Genomic DNA, 21,086 nt, shown 5'->3' with positions numbered 1-21,086 from the left:
TGAAAGGACACCACACAAGTGTTATGAAAATAAACAGGATATTTATTAAGAATCACAACAGCCCTGTACTCTTTATGAGGACAGGGTACTAAGCACAAACCAAATCTCTTAGGAAAATACTTCAAGTGCACAATTAACAAGTGTCCGAGGACACGGAAAGTCTCGGGCGGACCCGATAAGGCAAGTCGGAAGCGAGGGACTCGGGACCCTAGAGTAAAGAGGCTATGCAGGCACCGAAATGCCGAGTTACCTAGCCACGAGGGCTGTGGCTGCACAAGTCTTACAGGCGTCGGGGTCTTCGCTGACGAGCCAGGAGCCGGAAGAAAAGGAGTTGCTGGCCGGCGACCAGTGATGAATAGTTCGTAGAGATCCAAGCCTGGATCAGAGATTGATGATACCTGAAAGCAGAGGGGACCAAGTTCGTACTACTAGCCAGTAGTCAGAGGGTACCAGGAGGGCACCGGTTGGCCGTCACCTCGACCAGGTGAGTGGGCGACGCTAGGCTCTGCAGCCTCACGGACCAGGAGGCGTTGTCGGCGACCACGGTGGAGGTGCGAGCTGTCCCACGAAGGATGATGCTGTCGGCGTCGCTGGGCCCAGGATGGGGCAACAAGCCTTGGCAGATCTCAGGGCCACATGGTGGGCCTAAGATGGCGTCTTGAGTGGACCAGGAGGGTCCGGGGTGCTTCTCGCAAAGATGGAAGCAAGGGCCAGTCTGGAGCAACCAGACCAGCAGTGTTGATTGTCGGATGTCGTCACAGAAGGGCACAAGCCAGCGGCTAGTGACCAGACAACGTGCTGAGCAGCGAGCAGAAGGGCCCCACGCAGATCGTGGAGATGCTGGGAGACTGCACTTCGGTGCTGGAGCGGCTCAGGGTCGGGGCTTCTCGGACCCCAGAGCACTCACCAGAGAATTGCTTCGATGGTCGTGCTGGTTAAGAGCGTGCAGGTTCTGATGATGGCCGGTCCCTCGAGGTCTCGTCGCACCCACAGATCACAGCTGAGCTGATGACGTGGGTAGAGGTCAGAGGTGCCAGGGAAGCCGGTTCTCGTCGAGCTGGGCCGTCGGATTCCTTGAGGAAGGACTTACAGCAAACCGCAAAGTTCTTAGATGGTGCCCGCTGATGCAGGGTGACTACTCCTTAGTCACAAGGGAGAAATCTTGAGAAGAGTCTTGAGTGTCCTTTCGTAGAAAGTAGTTCTTGATTCAAAGATGATCTAATTTGGAAGGGTCCCCGCTCCGGCCTTTATTCTAAAGAAAGGGGTGGGTACATGACTAGGTCCTGCCCTAAGGGTGGGACCAGGAAGGGGGGTAGTTACACCCCTCTCCCCTGCCGGACTTTCCCCAGGCCAGGGTTGGCGCCCCTGGAACTGGTTCTGACCGGCAGATGCGTAGTGAGCACCGGGGTGCCACTCCGCAGTCACCTTCTCGCAAAAGCCCTACCTACCCAGAATACACAAACCCTGTCTGGGACGGTGCGAACACCGCCCTCGACAGGAAACCCTTTGTCCAAGCTCTCCTCGCTGGAAGGACTCCCAGCTGCAGGAGGTCAGACTCGTGTCTGTGGTGGCAGCATCCATTTTGTGGAGCTGAGGCTTTAGTTAACTTTAACCGGGGTTCACAGCTACGTACATGTCGTGTCCCTCTAGAAGGGCGGAATGCTAACCTCGTCGCCAGAGTTGGTGAGAGGGCAGCATCCCGATTCGTATGACACCTTACTCGACATGTCTTGATAACGCGACACCGAAGTTACCGATGTGGTACGCGTTATCATGGAACAGCCATTGGGTCCTGATTCCGCAAGCTGCAACCGGGCTCGGCTCGGGCCAGAACCTAGTTCACACGAGCCCACGCACTCTGCCTTCAGGATTGTCAAGGCCTGCCATAGGAGTGACTGATAGGAACTCGGGTGTCCATTGTATGGTTAGATATAGAGCTACTATACCTAAAGCAAAGGGTGATTACACGACTTCGCCCCAGCTGTCATGCAGCCAGTTGTGTCAAATTTAGGAGGCCAGCCAGGGGTGGCATAATACATGCTGCAGCCCCTGGCGGCCCTGGGTACACCTATGCCCTGAGTTACAGGGTCTGTTAAGGTGGCCCAGTACCAATTGGAAATGCACCTAAGGTACATGGAATCCATTTTACAGAGAGAGCAGTAGGCCTGGGGTCCTGATTGGCAGGGTCCCAGGTCGACTATGTCAAAAACCAGCTAAAACACAGGGCAAAAAGTTGGGGGCAACCATAGTCAGGAGGTACCTTCCTACAGAGGGCTCACTACATTTCTTTACACCTCAAGATGACTGGGGGGCATATGACCCAGATCCACTGGATAATATTGATCCAGACCTTTTTCCATCAAAACCCTCACCTCCTGATGACACCACAACTTACCATGACCTTATAAGTAGGGTGGCTAAATTGCGTAAAGTGACACTGCACACTCAGACAATAAAAGATGACTTTCTCTTTGAAACTCTCTCTTCTACTCAACTTTCCATGCAGTATAGTCCAGTGCTTAAAGGAATGCTCAGACACACCACAAACATTTTTACCAACCCAGTCAGATCTAGGAATATTACTCCTAGGGTTGACAAGAAATAGAACAGCAGACCCTAAATACTTTAAAAGTGAACTCATACCAGACTCTCTAGTGGTGGCCACTGCTTGTAAGCGGGTAATCGGTCACCCAACTGTTGAAGCTCCTCCACTAGACAGAAGACGTATAGACGCTGCTGGTAAAAGGGTAGTAGCACAATCAGCCAGCTAGTGGAGAATTTTCAACTCCATTGGTCTCTTGTCACGCTATGATAGGGCGCTATGGAGGAGACACTACAGCACCTCCTAGAAGAACATTAAAAGGAGCGTGCCAAATTACATCAGAGGGGAAACATATCTCTAATATAAATATAAGAGGTGCCCTGGATGCAGCTGACACAGCTGCAAGGGGTATACATTCCAGCCTTATTCTGAGATGACAGGCTTAGGTAAGGATATCTGGCTTCAAGCCAGAGGTTTAGCAGAACTTGTTAGCCCTCACCTTCGATTGAGAACACCTTTTTGGGGCACAAGTGTATACTCTCCTAGAAAAGATAAAAAAAAGATAATGAAACAGCAAAAGCAATGGGAGCCCTCAAAACACAATCACAATGAGGCTCATTTTGCCGCTCCAACTATCATGGAGGATCTAAAACAACATCCACTGAGACATTTACCTCTTATAATAAAACACAAAATCAAGCATCCTCTCCTAGAAGATATTATAGGGGATCCTATAAGGAAAACAATCATAGAGGCAGAGGTAGAGGTAGAACACCTGTCAGAGGAAAACTACAGCACTTTCCTCCCGCATGGATAAATATCACATCTGCTCAATGGGTGTTGTATATTTTCCAACATGGTTATTGTCTGGAGCTCACTTCAACACCTCCAAACATTCCACCCTGCACCCACAAAATGTCAACAGACCATCGAAAACTGCAAAAAGAGGAAGTTCAAGCTCTACTAAACAAAGGAGCAGTAGAACTAGTTAGTGCCATTACAACAACAGTGCACATATTTTTTTCCCAAAAGGTACGGAGCTCTAAGACCCATTCCAGACCTCCTAAGCAGGTACATTCTTTCAGAACATTTTCATATGGTCACTCTTCAGGACATCATACCACTTCTGCAACAGGGAGACTTCATGATTGCATTAGATCTAAAAGATGCATATTTTCACATTACAGTTCACCCAGCACACAGGCAACACCTCAGTTTTGCTTTCAACAAACAACATATTTTAAGTTCAAAGTGTCACCACAGCCCCAAGGGTTTTATACCAATTGTTTGGCAGGAGCGGCAGCCCACTTGCGGAGTCAAACCTACACGTTTTTCCCTATCTGGACTACTGGTTTATCAAAAGCAACACATATCACAAATGTTTGCAACACACACAAACACATATAAACCTACTACGCTAGTTGGGCTTTACAGTCAATACAGTCAAATCACACCTGCACCCTCTCAAGATACAGCCTTACTTAGGAGCCATCCTAAATTGTCACAAAGGAGTGGCTTACCCAAATGCAGCAAGGATACAAACTTTCAAAGTGCTGATTCCACACTTTCAGCCTCACAAACAGATATAAGTGAGAACAGTTGTGCATCTCCTAGGGACCATGGCATTATGCATAACCATAGTACCTCATGCCAGACTCAATGTGCACCCTCTACAACAATGCTTAACGTAACAATGGTCTCAATTGGAGGGTCAGTTAGAGTATCTAATGTTGATCAGTCGTCAAGCATGCCACTCTATGCAATGGTGGAACCCCAAGAATCTCTTACATGGACGGCCTTTCATAGACCCCTTTCCACAGACAACTATAACGACAGACACATCAATGACTGGATGGGAGCGCACTCACAGGAGCTGGCTGTGCATGGACACATATATAAAGCTGGAGCCATTTCCCCATTTTCTGACATATGTGCATGGACACTGGACACACAGTTAATCTCTCGTACATATCAACCACCAAGAGCTATCAGTGTTATATTTCATATTGGTACCCTAATATAGGTCCAGGGAACATCATACACCTTCCCTATGTAATCTCCCCTTCATTTCATCTGAACGAGCCTTATAAGGTCATAACTCCTCATAAGGACATACTGCCTTATATGGACTGAACACCTTAGAAGGACTGACACCTTTTATGGACTAAACGTTTCACCTACTTCCATGCTGAGGGAGGGTTCTTCCCAATCGATATTGCTAAGACGTCATCCTTAGCGCATTTGAATAATTTATGAGAACGATACCCGGGGGTATACTTCACCTCTCCTATCCACGAACAAGGTTTAATCCCCAACATCATCCTCATACTAAACAATAGCTAACACACGCACATGGACAGTATAAATACTGCACCTCTTGCTATCAGTAAGGAAGAGGGACCGAGACTTCACGCCGACACACTGACCAGAGACGCTGTGACTCAGACAGGCAATTGCTCCAGCTGACAGTGGTCTGACTATCCCTTGCGTGGTGTCCAATTCGAGTCCAGGACGAAGTCCCACTCTCTCACTATTCAGGTAATGGGGTTTGAATACATTCTAGCTGGATTCTTTGCTCTTAGGCTCTTTCGCACCTAGTCACATGCTAGGTACACTTAGGTAAATCTAGACAGGACAAGGAAGGACTTAAATCTATTGTAGAGGACAACGAAGCACTGTCAAAACGGGCCCATGGATGGGTTGTGTTCAACAACTACGAAGCTGGTAAACTTCAATCTTACCTAAGTGCAGGAATAAAGATAACAACTAAAGAAACATTTCTGAAACTTCGTTTGGGAGTTGGCTCAATCAGCCCATTTTTCCCACCTTGGGAACGTAGAGGAGGAGACCAGTAATGCAGGCTATGTGCTTGTGGAGTTGAGAACCTTATTCACATCGTTTGTATCTGTGACAAGTTAAAAGGCCTAAGGAAAACTTTACTAAAACCATCCTTCAACCAACACGGTATCAGGTCCTGCAGACAGGCGGTAATCTTGTGCTTCAATCCAACCCTAGCACAGTTGAACTGCCGCCTTATAAAATTCCTTGATCTCACTGAACAGAGGCTAAAAAAACGTATCTCTACTGCCCTTGTACAATCACCGTATGATGGTCCCCTGAACTAATCTAGTCCGCTTAGAAAATTACCCTTAATAACTTAAACAGAACATCAGCACCACTTCTCCAGTGACATCTTGAAGCCGTTTTTACTGCCTCAAACAATTTCAGGGGCAGGGGAACCCCAATGAGAAGCAATTAATGTGAGGGCGGATTGCTCAATAACATATCCTATATGAGATAGACTTTTTTAACCTGACTGAAACAGTAACCACATTTTATACGGCTTTATGTAAGATACAATTTGGACCGTTTGAAAACTAGTTAATTTCTTTGAAATAAGTTAACCATTTTAAAACTGATCACACCTTTGCAACAGTGGATTGTTGTTTTTAAAGATTATTTAATGTATGCTATGGTTTTAGTTATTCACGCATAATAATGAATTACTCACTTACTTACTAGGCAGGCATCGTAGGAGTACGCACTATCTTTTATAAATGCATTTTATATTCATGTATCTGTTCATGACTATTGCGAAATGGTAGACCTGTACTATCCCTTTTTATTCACTGTACTGCTGATCTATCCCTGCTACTGTGTATCAGTTGTAGCAGTGCATATATTTTACATGAGAAGAACAACGGTAAAATAAATTCTTATTGTAAACATGCCCAACTGTTTCTTTGTGTATCACTCTGAGAGAAAACGAGCAAGCACAAGTGACCAGTGAAAATCAGTATATTGTTTCCACAAGTCTGAGGAATTGAGGTTTGTTGTGTTCTCAGTTTGCCAAAAACGAATCTCTCTGATAAAAGGATATTCTAGTGGCACTGTGAGCTAGCTAATGCAAAAATAGGCTAACATACTCAGCGGGGTGTACAGAGTCAGTCTGCCACCAGACCCACAGTATATGGTATCCAAAAATAGCCCAGGTCCTGCATGCAGGGTACTATGGGAACTACACTGCACTAGCTGTTCATCTAACGATAAAAGCATTCCTTCCTCACCTCATAGGCAAAGCAGTCCTTATCAAAACAGACAACTTGACCACCAAGTATTATCTGCAAAAACAGGGGTGGGGCAGAGCTCCACAACTGTTTTATAAGCAAAGTACATACCAGGAGTGGACAACAAATTGGCAGAACTCAGCAGGACATGCCAACAAGTCCACGAGTGGCAACATACAAATTCTACAAGTCTACCTATTCTTCCAACAATGGGGACTACCAGACATATACCTATTTTCAACACCACAAAACGCAAAATGCCTACATTTCGGCTCCAGGTTCCAACACCCACAGTTCAAGGGCAATGCACTATGGATCAATTGGTCAGGGATATTTGCTTACACCCCTCCCCTGGCTCCATTTGTAACTTGCTAACTGAGTCAGACATCCCTCATCCTAGTTGCTCCTACATGGGCCAGACATCCATGGTTCACAACACTACTAGATTTATCAGTAGTCCCATATCAAGTACTACCCAACAGACAAGACCCCCTCACTCAGGACCAAGGATCAGTAAGACACCAAAACCCCAGAACTTTCAATCTTTCAAGTTGGCTCCTGAGGTCTTAGAATTTGAATATCTAAATGTATCACAAGAATGTATGGATATCCTAAAAGAAGTAAGGAGACCCACAATGTGTGCATGCTTTACTGAAACGTGGAAATGCTTTGTTAATCATTGTGACTCAAAGGATATTGATTCACTAGATTCATCACCTCAAATTATTCTTTGCTACCTGCTTCACTTACAAACTACAAGGTTAGCTTTCATTGCTTTAAAAATACATCTTGCATCCCTAACTTCATACCTTCAAAATAGAGAACAAACTTCTATATTCAGAATTCCCATAATTATGGCTTTTCTACAAGGTCTCAAGAGAGTGATTCCACCCAGAGCACCACCCACACCAGTGTGGAATCTTAATATTGTGCTAACAAGGTTAATGAGTCCACCATTTAAAACAATGCACACATGTCCACTGCAGTTTCTATCATGGAATCCTGCTTTTCTCATTGTAATCTCTTCGTTCAGAAGAGTAGGAGAGAGGTTCAAGCATTCACTCTAGAGTAACCATTTTTCCAAATACCCAAAGACAAAGTGGTTTTAATAACTAATCCTAAATTCCTACCAAAAGTGGTTTCACAGTTTCACACAGCTCTGTCCATTGAATTGCCTTTATTTTATCCTCTACCAAACTCCGTAGCAGAAAGAGCATTACACACATTAGATGTTAAAAGAGCATTCCTTTGCATCTACTGCTGCTACACGTGCAACACCACAGCCACCATGCCTATACCAACCACACACGGCACCCACCCACCAACAAACACACACCCCAAGACAAACTTTCATCCTTTCAAGAACATTTCATTTTCCCACCACAGCTTGAGGGGGGCATGAGTCAAACACCTTTTGTTCTTGGGCAGGAGGCTCAACATTACAAAGCTTGAAGAACCGCTGAGCTAGAGAGATGATTCCATGAGTTCTGTAATTAGTACGGCCTCCTCCATTTAATGGCATGGACCTAACCCCAAGGCTTAAAGGCTTATTGTCTCCTTGTAGGACAGAAGATAAAATGAGGTAAATACAGGCACCCTTTTGGCATGGGATGAGTCCGGGATCAATCATGCTCACGTTTGGTAGGTTAAAAAAGTGAAAAAGCGTGTGCGCCTTACTAGAAAATGCAATTTGTGATGAGACCTATGTGCAGAGATGCAGCATTGCAATCTATCAATTTGAAAACAGTATCAAAATGACCTGCTTAGGTACTAATAATCAGCTGGCTCACTAATTGCGGCCCTTTGTGACTGGCCTGCAATTGAGATTAGCGGCCTGAATAGAACAGCAGACTTCTGTATCTGCGTTTGCATTCCCAAGGGGGAAGCATTTTTGTTTTTTAAACAACCCATGTCCCATAAAGGAACCAGCCCTGCTATATAAAATTATGTTTTTTTATTTGCTAAGACATAGTTGGAAGCAAGCAGTGGTGTCCTGGCCCACTATATTTTCTTTACTGGCCTGCAACCCAGGTCTCTACCCTCACTTCACCAGGTGGTGCCCTAAAAGTGCCAGTGTAATGTATGGGAGTTTGTACAGAACAGACACCATGAGAATATTGTTAGGTCATCATAGAATGTTCTCTGTGGTGGCTGGGCACCAGATGGAAGGGAGAGAGCTTGACAGTAGTTGGATTGGCTGGATGAGACCTTTCATGTAGAGAATAAACTACTCTTATCTCCACATCATCACTCCTGTAATCTCTACCAATGCACCTTGTTACACTGGCGACCTGTGTGAATAAGTTTAGCTATCACAACGCGCTGTCCTGCTACCAGTTATGTGTATACATCTGGCAGAGCTGGGCTATTAGTCTGTTTGACCTGCGCATATTTTCAAACGACTAACTTCTCTGTGTAAATGCAACTCTTCATCTTGTGAAGGATTGTACTGTTTCAAGTGAAATCACTAGCCTGTCTGCTGCATAAAGTTTGTGGTGTTTCAAAAAAGTAGTATCGATACCTACAGACCTCGAGACATTGCACGCGTAAGAACCAGAGGGTCCTTCGAGGACCAGTGACCAGGGGCGACTCATGGCGGCCCTGGGCAGGGAGCGTAGGTAGGGGGCCCCGGAAGAGGGGGTCCGGGCGGTGTGGAGCACGGAGGCCAGTGAAAAGGGAGTGAGGTTCAGGGTGTTTGGAAGTGGAACAGAGTCGGGGGCCGCCAAATCCCAGCCAGGGGCCGCCACGCAAATACGTATTCATCCTCAGAGGATTATTATATTAAGGATATATATTGGCGTGGTGGCCCCTGGGGTTTGGTGGCCCTGTGCAGGTGCACAGCTTGCACATGCCTAAGGCCGCCCCTGCAGTGACCACTCATTAGTTAGTGCATGTGATTCAAAGCGGCTGACTGAACACAGTGAGGCTAGCGTTGCGGAGAGCATGGTGGCCCGCAATAAAGCTGCAAGGCTCAGTGGAAGGCATTGCTCTACTGAGGCTCGCGTTACTGAGAAGACTGCAGTCCGTAGTGCAGCTGTGAGACTCAGTGGAAGGCATTGCGGCTCACGATAAAACTGTCTGTGTTGAGAGCAGAGGCGCAACTAGAGCCAAATTTCGGGGGGGGGTGGGGAGGCTAAGAATTTTTTTTGGGGGGGGGCTGAACCTTTAATCAGTAGGCAGAGTGGAGCTGCAGGGGCTCTTAGAAGGGGTGAAACAACTGCAAGGCCTAATTAACATTCAAATGGTCTTTTAAAGACCTGTAAAACGTTCGGGTGCGGCTCTGTGTGTGCTCGGGATCTGTCTCATCCCGGGCTGCATCACACGACGGGGGGAGGCTGACGCCCAGTGAGTCCAATGGGTGTTGCGCGCCTGGTTGAGAGAGATATTACACACACTGAAGTAAATCTAGAGTGGCGTGAGTTCACTTTCTTCATGGTGAAAAACAGAACTATCGGCAGTTAGGAGAAGCTGTACGAGAACCTGTACCTCCGGGTCACTGACACCATTTACTGCTAAGAAAGTAACAATAAGACTGTTTATCGTTTCGGAGACTCAGGAGAGTTCTGCATCATTCTCGGCATATTCTGAAGATTCTTCAAAAGACACCAAGAGGAACTTGCTCATTTAAAGAAGTCTAAAAAATCAATTTTGAAATAACAGTTATATATTTTTTTCTTTCATTAACAAGAACATTTCATTTTTCGGTTGATTATGGGCACACTTTTCAGGTGCTAGTGTTTGTCATCAGCAAAGACTTACTTTATTGTGTTGTGTGAACTGAATTGGATGTGTGTTTTCATTTTGTTTGTGAACAAGCATTGTAAAAGGTTTTTAAGGAGGGCTGACATTTTGTTATGACCTCGGACCTGGGGAACTGGGTTTGAGTTTCGGTAATGTCGCTAAAACATCCTGTGATTCTGGGCAAATCACTTAATCTCCCCGTGCCTAAAAAAAGGAATGTAACGTAACTGGTGATATCTAAAGCGCTCTGATACCCGGCTCGGGTCTAGTTCGCGCTATATAAAACTCTGCAAAAAAAAAAATATATATATATATATATCCGCTCCTCTGTATTTTTTTGACAACACATGAACCACCACTGATAAAATTGCAGAAGTTGAAGAAGGTTACCAGATTTGGATGGTCAACGTGTGAATATGGATGATGAATTTTATAGAGAGATGGTTTGTAAAATTGGTACTGCCAATGTTTCAGAAGAAAAGTAGCGTTCAGACCTGGAGTCTGATAAGGTCATACAATAAATTCGGTCCTTGTGGAAAAACTCGATGAGGCGCAAGGAGCAAAGGAAGTGAGGAAAGCAATAATTTCTGGGAGTAAGGATGAGTTGACAGAGAACCAAGGATTATTGTTCAAGCTGATTCCTCCAAGTACTAAAAGAGAAGAGCTGATATCTCTAGCTCATTTTGATCATCAAGGAATGTCAAATACTAAAGAGAGACTTAGGACAACTTATTGGTAGCCTGGGATGGATCTTCAAGTGGAGAGAATGGTTAGGGAGTGTATTCAAAGTGCTCTGAGTGAGAAGACTATGAGACCTAGGGTTCAACCCATCGTAGTTAGGGATCGTCCAGTTGGCCCCTGGGAAGAACCATCCAGGTCAATGCATGGAGAGGGGTATGAAACCTTTTTGGTGGTTGTGATAGATATGTACTCAAGATGGCCTGAAGTTTCCTTCACAGGAGGTATTGAGACAAAACATGCTGTGGGGTTTTTGAAGAGCATTCTTTGAAGAAAACGAATACCTTAGTCTTTAATTATAAACAATAGAGTGCAATTAGTATCCAAAGAAATGGAAACGTTTTTGGGGGGATTGTGGTATAAAGCATAAAACGTTTGCACTGCACCGCGCTAAAACTGCTAGAATGCTGGACTGTTTCAACAGGGTCCAGAAGGAGATTATACACATGGCTAAGGACTGTGGATTGGTGTTGAAAGAGGAACTTTGCTAGAAGGTTGAAGCAATCAGGGTTACCCTCCACTCTATTACAGGAAAGACTCTATTTGAACTATTTGGGGAGACAACCAAGCACACTTGTAGCACAAAGGTGGGTTAATGATATGGAGGAAAAGTTGGGCAAAGTGGTTGTGAGTGAAGAATGGAGAGAGGCAGAAAAAGTGTAGGCACGCAAACAGAATTACAATAGAAGGAAGTCTGTGAAGGAAACGGAAGAGGACGTTGACAGTTGGGTTATGATAACGAAACCAGTAATTAAAGAAGGACCTGTTAAGCTCTCTAAACCAATAAAAGTCGTAAAGAGTTTCACAAATACAGTCAAAACAGGATTTTTGCATATGGAATTTTAATAGGGTTCTCCTTTTCAGGAAAAAGTCCTGAATGGTCAAGAACTTAAACACGAAATTGGAACTATGTTGAGGAGTTCTCTCAGAAACATCAAAGTTCCAGTTTATTGAAACGATTTTAAAAGATAATTTGGATTCCAAAAACAAACTTTTATTTTTGGATATCTCATGTAAATGTAATGATGACGTTTTTATAATTGGGGTTACTTCACGTTTTGCTTTTTAAGAAATGTAGTAGTATTGCTGTTTTATTCTTTGTATTCCTTATAATTTTGTAAATGTTTCCAAGGGGAATATTTGGTCTAGTGAAAATTGGAAGTGTGTAATGTATGGGAGTTGGGTAATAAATGCTTGTTTGTACAGAACAGATACCACTGCAATGTTGCTGGGCCATTGTAGAACATTATCTGTGTTGGCTGGGCGGTAGTTGGAAGAGAGAGGGCTTGGCAGTGGTTGGAGTACCTGGATGAGGCATTTCATACAGAGAATAAACTACTCTAACCTTCACATCATCTGTACTCTTTTCTCTACCAACGTACCTTGTTACAGTCAGCTTCCTCTTTGTGAATCGGATCCCATCCCAACTTGGGTGTCGGGATCTGATCAGTTGTGTGCGAGTGCAATTGAGATCACACCTCACTCAACACCCTGCTCATTAGTTACAGCTAGGAGGAGATATCCTTTTCACACCCTCTCCTAATAGCAACTCATAATGAGTCACAAAGGGCCATATGCATCAACACATTTTCCCATAGACACAGAATGGGTAAAACCCTTTGATGCATCTGGCCCAAAAGGCTTTTTGTGATTCGGAAGGGCTTTTCTGACTCACAGAATGACATTTATATATTACATCCTTGTGTCTTTACCCTTTGCGAAGACTGTATTTTTAGACATGCATGCTTTGGGACCACAAAATGCAATTATGTGTCGTGCCACTAGTTTTCAAAACACAACACGCTTGTTGATTTCATGTTTAGGTATAATTCTTGTCCATGTTGTTATGCTTTTATAGGAATTTGGAAAGTCATTCTTTTTTTGATTTTACATAAAGATTCTTTTCCACTTGTAACAAACATGTTTTTGTGATCCTTTAGGATACGCTTGAGAAGAAAAAGGCTTTGCTGATGGAAGAATTTTCAGAGATGAAGACCATAATTCAGTTAGAAGAACAAAAGGTTATGAAGAGTGTTGATGATGAGTTAAAACGAGTCCTAAACAAATTCTCCTATACCCAGAATGCTTTGCACAAAAAGAAGAAGGAATTTGAAAATGTAAAGGAAAAAGTCGAGTCTTTACTAATTGAAGATGATGATATAATATTTTTAATGGTAAGATTATTTGCTCATTTTCTTTGAGGTTTCACTTACACATGAAAACTCTGTTCTCCATCTAATATTTGCTTTGCTTATTGTTAGTTAATGTGGCGATTTTTACACTGAAGTGAGCATATGTTGTTGCTTTCACCTTTATTAACCCTAATAAAACTTCTGTGAGGATGTATAAATACACTAAAATTGCTCTTGACAGCTTCTGGCTGTCTCCCGTTATCAAGCCTTAGGATGCTTGCCATTGAAGGACAGGACCAACAATTGAATCACAAAGCTTAAAACCAAAGCTGGGCGCATTTTGGCACGGGGTATAGTAGGTATATTTGAGATTCTCAAAACATTTTGCTGCGGTACCCTTTTAAGTACTCCATATTTTGCCATTCAATGCCAAGTGCTTTAATTTGTTAAACATTTTCCAACTAGTTGTTTGCAAACCTTCACATTCCTCATAATTTTTTTTGCTGTTTGTTGTTCTATTGCCCATATTTTTCCTCTGATAAGAACCCTTATGCCACAACACTGTCATTGTGAACCCATCATTATAGGGCAGCAAACGATTGCAGCTGCCAACCTACAGAGTTACTTTGATTTCCTGCCTAGGACAGTGGTTCTTAACCTGTGTTCCGGGGACCCCTGGCGGTCTATGCCGCCTACTCAGGTGGTCTACCACTGCTTAGAAAATGTAATAATATTAATGAAGTGTATATGACTAAAGAAGGAGAATGTAAAACTGAAAATGTATTGTGATTCATTCGTGGGAGCAGTGCAAGTGCATCAAACAGAATATAGTATGGGCAACCGGTGACCTTAATTAAATTTAAAATGTAAATACATTTTTTTCCTAAGTGTTTGTGAATTAAATTAAATATTTAAACATTTGGGTATTTGTTTGATAAATGCATGTATCGGAATTTGTGTGTACTGTTTTGCTGCTCAAATCATTGAAATTGCATAGGCAGTGTCACCAGCTTCGAGTAATGACTCAGGGGGGGTTCCCTGATTCCATTAATGAATCGAAATTTGCCTAGCGTAGTAACGGTAAGTTTCAATTCTATTAAGGACACGGAGGCGAGGATTATGCTTTTCTCTCTTCGCTGTTTATTCACATAACACCACACAGCAGCCAGAAAAGCATCAAAAACGTGAACATTTTTTGTATTCCAAACACAGGAATATCAGAAAACATCATAATAACACTTTTATAACTACAAGTCCCATGAGATCAACATTAGGCAGTCCTTTCTTAGTGTCCATAAATCCCAATATAAGGCGTCCATCCTGTGAACTCCTCCTCTTTCTTCGTTGCGAGTCAGGCCAAAGTCTCAACCATCCCGTTTCGCACCATCATTTCCTGGCGGAAAAAAGAACAACGTGAGCTAAGCCATACCCGCTAGGTTCGAAGGCAAGATAACAAGACAGTGCTACAAGTCAATGACATGCAATCCAGAAACAGTAATCCACATTGAAATCCGGAAAGAGATTACTTACACCAGTACGGGCGGGATCTCCGCAGGAGGTGTGGGTGGGATAATCCTCGCCTCCGTGTCCTTAATACAATTGAAACTTACCGTTACTACGCTAGGCAAATTTCGATTCTATGTCAGGACCGGAGGCTTCGGATTATGCTTGTTCAAAGCTTGTTCACCACCAAACTAGCAATATCCACCACCGGCTTAAAATAGAACCTTTTGAAGGTGGAATCCGAAGACCAGTCCGCAGCACGCATGAGGTCTTCTAAACGTGCCCCAAGGGCAAACGCTTTGGAGGCCATGGCCCCTCTTGCGGAGTGAGCTCCGAACTGCTTTGTATCAATACCAGCTTCCAGCAATACCCAACGCACCCACCGGGCTATAGTGGGGGAAGAGACAGCCTTGTGAGGTTTGCACAGCGCAATGAGTAATTGCCGCTCGCCCGGAGGGCGAAGTTCTGTCATGACCTCCTCATAGGTTTTTAAACACTGTACCACACACAACTTAGGGACATCTGCAAATGCCGGATAAGAAATAGACCTCGTAGCCGATTTCGTGCGGCGGCCCACGGTAAATGTCACCCCATCCGGGGAAAACGCTCTCGCCGTGACATCTAGGGCACGCACGTCAGACACTCTGCGACATGACACTAAACAGAGGAGCATCGCCAGTTTAGCTGACAGTTCCTTTAAGGAGAGATACTTGTTAGGCTGCCAGGAAAAAAAAAGGTTCAACACCACGTTAACATCCCACAGGACAGAATATCGTGGCTCCGGCGGTAAAGCTAGACGCACTCCTCTGAGGAGCCGACTCACAAGGGGATGTTCCCCGACCGCCACTCCATCCAACTGCACATGAGCTGCTGATATGGCAGAACGTATCGTGTTAATAGTCCGGTATGCTAAGCCGGCAGTAGAAAGTTCCGCCAGGAAATTCAGGATGGGAACGAGACCTGCGACCATGGGATCCAAATCCCGTCGAAGACACCAACGAACCCACCTGGTCCAAGCCGATCTATACCTCTTGGCAGTGCTGCCTGCCCAGGCCTTGGACAAAAAGTGCTGAGCTGAGTTCGAAAGGCCAGGGAGCGACCAGCGTCGCCTGAAAACCTCCATGCCATGAGGCGGAGAGAAACCTGGAGGAGATGGTGAGGGACCCCGTCTGGATTGAGGAGAAGACGAGGAAGCCGGGGGAGTAGGATTGGAGAATCCCAGGAAAGTTCCAGAAGAACCGGAAACCACACTTGCGACCTCCACACGGGCGTCACCATCACCACGTCCGCCATTTGACGGCGAATCTGGGCCGCGGCCCGCACTATTATTGAGAAAGGCGGGAAGGCATACGGTCGTTCCTGGCTCCAGTCCTGGAGGAACGCATCCGTCGCCTCCGCCAAGGGATCCGGTCTCCAGCTGAAGAACCTCGGAAGCTGGAAGTCCAGACGGGATGCAAACAGGTCTATGGAAAAAGGACCCCAGCATGTCGCCATCAAGTGGAACACTTGAACATCCAGCTTCCACAGGCTGGAGTCTCGAAGGTATCTCGAGTGCCAATCTGCCACTTGATTGGCCCGTCCCGGCAGGTATTCTGCCGTTACCGAGACCTGATGGGCGAGACAATAATCCCAAAAGTCTTTCGCCAGATCCGCTAGTGCCCGCGATCGCAGACCCCCTAAATGGTTCACATACCGAACCGCCGAAACATTGTCCATCCGCAGAAGGACACATGACTTCACCGAATCCCTCGTCCAGCAACGGACGGCGAACGAACCTGCTAGAAGTTCCAAGCAGTTGATGTGAAGTCGCTGTTCGTCAGACAACCAAGCGCCGCCTGTGGAGAAATCCCCGCAGCCGGCGCCCCAGCCGGACCTGCTGGCGTCGGACTCGATCACCAAGTCCGGAACGGACCCGAAAATCGCTCGGCCGTTCCACGCCTCCATGTAGGCGAGCCACCAGGACATTTCCTCCTTGACCTCCACCGACAGGGGAATCAAGCGGACGTAAGAGAGCCCCCTGCGCAAATGATGCGCTTTCAGGCGCTGAAGGGCCCGATAATGAAGAGGGCCTGGAAATATCGCCTGAATTGACGACGCGAGAAGGCCTACCACTCTGGCAACCTGCCGAAGGGAGGTGTGTGACTTGGAAATAGTTTGCCGCAGCACATGTTTGATTTTGGCCATCTTCCTGGACGGCAGACTGAGAGTCGAGTTCACCGAATCCACCATGAAGCCCAAGAACACCATTTGCTGGGCGGGCGCGAAAACCGACTTCTCCTTGTTGACGATAAACCCCAGACCTTGCAACAGGGAGACCGTCTGGGACAGATGAGCGGCCAACCTGCTCGGGTCCTGGCCCAGCAGCAAAATGTCGTCGAGGTAGACGATCAACCGAATCCCCTGACTCCGCAGGGTTTCTATGGCCGGATGCAGAATTTTGGTAAAGCACCAAGGGGCTGAGGAAAGACCGAACGGAAGGGCCTTGAACTCGAAAATCATGCCTTTCCAGCAAAACTGGAGGAAACTGCGATGCGGAGGGTAAATGGAAACCACCAAATACGCATCTTTGAGGTCCAGGCGGACCATCCAATCGTTCGGGAGCAAAACGTCTCTCAACAGATGGATGCCCTCCATCTTGAAGTGGTTGTACGCTACCCAGCCATTGAACTCCTTGAGGTTGATGACTGGCCGTCTGCCCCCGTCCACCTTTTCCACAAGAAAAATATTGCTCAGGAAACCCCCGGGGTGACGTTTTGTTCGACAAATAGCCCCTTTGCGCAGCAGCGCCGAGACTTCTTCGTCGATCAACAGCACGTCTGGCTGAGAAAAAGTTATGGGCCGAGGAGGCTGTAACTGGCGCGGTTGGTCGTAAAACTCTATGCGGAACCCCCGCACGGTCTGAAGGACCCATGCGTCCGTCGTAATAGCCGCCCATGCCTGTGGGAAACATGCCAACCTCCCCCCAATAACAACTTGATCCGCAGGGATCACACTCACCGTGGGAATTGTTGCCGCCGGAGTCATTCCGGAGGTTTCCGCGTCCTCGGAAACGCTGACCTCTTGTTGGGTAAAAGTTGTTGTAGTTCGCAGAGGAGTTGTAGTTTCCTCTGCCGGAGCCATGCCCTTTATTGGGTTGTTGCTGACCACCACGGCCGGTCGTGAGGCCCCTGCCACGACCAGCCCCTCGGGAAAAACGCTGGTGGAAGACCCGCTTGATGGTTGACTGGGCCTTGTCCAGGGAAGTGAAGGTGGAGACAAACTTTCCCAGCTCCTTTATGAATGGCTCCCCAAAGAGACCCCTTGTGCAACAGCGCCAGCCTCCGAGGAGGCCAAATCACCCAACTTGGGGTCCAGTTTGATCAGAAGCGACCGACGTCGTTTGGTCGAGAGGGCGCAGTTAGCGTTCCCTAGGAATATAACGGCCCGCTGCGCCCAATTGGACAACACCTCCGGGCATATGGCGCTGCCTGACACCTTGGCTTCCTCGGCCATATCCAGGATCTTGGTGAGGGGGCCAATGGTGTCCAATAGCTTGTTCTGACAGGAGCGCCAAGAACGGTCGATCCCCTTACAGGAATCCTTCACAAACTTCGCCATGAAGGTGGCCATATTTCCATCTAGTTCCGGCGTCATAGCCACCTTTCCATCCAAAGTCGGGCGGGGGCATTCACCCCTCAAGCAACTGCGCGCCTCCTTCTCCAAGGGCTTTTTGGAGGCGGCCCGCCACAAATTGCGCTACCTTGTCCCCAGGCGCCCAAGCAGCCGACCGTGGGTGCATGATTTCATCCGGGTCGAGCATGCCCGAAGTGTCCTTGGGCAACTCCGTCGAGTTAGATGTCGGTCGCCACGACCGCACAGAGTCTTCGTCGTCGTCTTCATCTGTATCCGCGGGGGAAACACCCCCCGGGGAGGCCGGGACAGCATCCCCCGGCGTCGAAGGTGTCTAAGGCGGGGGCGCCGCGGGGGCAGGCCCGGTCGCCTTAGCCAGGAAAGCGTCTCGTAGGTGCTCGAAAGCGTCCTTGTCCACGCCTTGCGCACCACTGGGACCCGCGTCCCCACGTGGCTTCTTGGCCGCCGGTGGCTGGCTAGGATCGTTGGCGGGCATCCCCACGAGGCCCGGCGCCAACTTGGCGCACTCTTCAACAATGCGGGCCGATAGCCTGTCCTCCATAGGCCCTACGATTTCCTGCACTAAGCGGTAAATCGACTGATCCACAGCCGCATAGAAGTCGTCGTCTTGGAGGTATTGGTGTGACTCCTCCTCCTCGACGTAGTACCCCTCAGCCATGGCGTCCACAACGCAGCAAAGAAAAAATAGGTATCTGAGGGTTCCGATGGCGTAACCAAACCGCCACGTATGGGCCAACCGGAGGTTAGCAAGGTTTTGTAGGCCGGCGGAACCAGGCAGTCACGAAGGCAGCACCAGCCTTCTCAGCGCGCCGACCCTCTCTCCTGAGACCGGGTCGCACCGCCTCCCAGCGCGCTTGAGCGGGTAACACCCCAGCGGAAGCTGATGTAGGAAAGGTGCTTAAAATCGTCCGCGGGCGTCAATGTGGTCACAACCACCAGTACCGACCCCAACGGGGCGTTCAAGCACAGGACAGTACAACCCAAGAGGGCGTCAGGGTTAGGCGGCAGCAGGGCTCCGGCGACGTCGTCTCCCCAGCGCGGCTCCAATCAGCGAGACGGAAGCCGCGCGCGGGCAGGCGAGACACTACGGCGCCCTCTAGCGGCGAAATCAACACCGCGGAACACACGGGGATATCGCGTAAGGGGCGAAGGCGTCCCCGCGATGGAAGGGGCTCTGGAAGGGAAAAAAACCCACAGACCCCCAAAGCAATAGCAAGAATCTATGCAAATAGAATATCAAACATGCAAGAAAAACAAAACCCCATCAGACACAAAATTGTGAAAGAGAGGGAGAATAGCACTTAACTGGCTGCGAAGCAGCGAAGAAAGAGAGGAGTTGACAGGATGGACGCCTTATACTGGGATTTATGGACACTAAGAAAGGACTGCCTAATGTTGATCTCATGGGACTTGTAGTTATAAAAGTGTTATTATGATGTTTTCTGATATTCCTGTGTTTGGAATACAAAAAAAAATGTTCACGTTTTTGATGCTTTTCTGGCTGCTGTGTGGTGTTATGTGAATAAACAGCGAAGAGAGAAAAGCATAATCCGAAGCCTCCGGTCCTGACATAGAATTTGTGGGAGTCCCTACATTTCAGGAATACCTAAGTCCACAGCAGTCTAAAGGTAAAAACATCACTGGTCTAGGCAATTATCATCTCACCCACATCTGCATGAACTGCAACTTCATAGCACACAAGAGCGTGTGGCATTTCAGACAGATATCTCGACTTTGGAACCAGGTTTGAGCTTCTGCATTGGCTCAACATCCTGTGATTCTGGGCAGGTCACATAATTTCCCTGTGCCTAAAAACGTGAATGTGAACTTGTGTGATGTAGTTTGTGCTCATGTAAAGCGCTCCAATACCTTCGGGTCCGGTTCTCGTTTTATATAAATTTAAAAAAAAGAAATTCCTCCAATCACCTCTTTGGAATATTTCAGGACAGAGATGGTAAAAGCTCTGGAGTGGGTAAATGTACTTGGACGCTGGGTGCACCAATGGGTACTATACACGAAAAAGGTGGTAAAACACAGATAGAGGTTTACACCTATGCCAGAGGTGTAAATATTTCCATTTTGTTTCTGTTAATAGGTATTCCCAAAAGTATGTCTGGAGAGCTGTGACATACCCAGGTTACCAGGGATACTTTTGGGAATGTCTTGCGACTTTTTTTTTTAAATGCTCATATTCTCCTTACACTGAGTTCTCCATAGTGGAGAACTGTGCACATGGGGGATAGAGCCACCTGTTTAAATACATTTTCTTTCTTGTTCGAGGCATGTGGGCTGCTGAATTCATATCTGTGCATAGATCGCCGCCTAGTGTTGGGTCCGGATGATTGCACATTGTTGTCCTGGAAGAGTCTTCGAAGTATCACGAGATAGGTGGCTCCTCCCCTGGACTACAGTGCGCATGGGCATCGCCTCCATCCCCAGATTGTTTTTTTCCGCCATTGGGTTCGGATGTGTTTCGGTTCCCTCTGTCGGAACCGATAGTTGTTCAACTTCTACTCGAGACCAAAAGGTCTTTAGGCTGAGCGTCGGTATAGTTGCGTACGGGTTTCTTGTCTGACTCTCAGCTCCGAACTCTTGCTGCCCTTCCGCGTGCTTTCGGCGCGGACGGGCCTACACTACACTTCTGCTATGGAGCGAACACCGTTTAAGAAGTGCCCGGTGTGTAACTCCAAATATTCACACCTCGACGTGCACCCTGTGTGCAATACATGCTTG

General features: G+C 46.9%; 1 protein-coding gene across 1 annotated transcript in view; it reads left to right on the top strand.

Annotated features, from left to right (window-relative positions):
- LOC147662764 (E3 ubiquitin/ISG15 ligase TRIM25-like) overlaps nt 1-21,086 on the top strand; it is a 237,947-nt gene that overhangs the window by 45,306 nt on the left and 171,555 nt on the right. Inside the window, exon 3 of the mRNA XM_086950917.1 lies at nt 13,029-13,262. Coding sequence (XP_086807043.1) covers nt 13,029-13,262 — 234 coding nt within the window. The remainder of the gene's footprint in view (nt 1-13,028; nt 13,263-21,086) is intronic.

The sequence above is a fragment of the Lissotriton vulgaris genome, unplaced genomic scaffold (genome assembly GCF_964263255.1).
Source record: "Lissotriton vulgaris unplaced genomic scaffold, aLisVul1.2 SCAFFOLD_2765, whole genome shotgun sequence".
Classification (NCBI taxonomy): domain Eukaryota; kingdom Metazoa; phylum Chordata; class Amphibia; order Caudata; family Salamandridae; genus Lissotriton; species Lissotriton vulgaris.
Note: the sequence above shows the minus strand (reverse complement) of the source record. Positions and strands in the feature narration are given on the sequence as shown.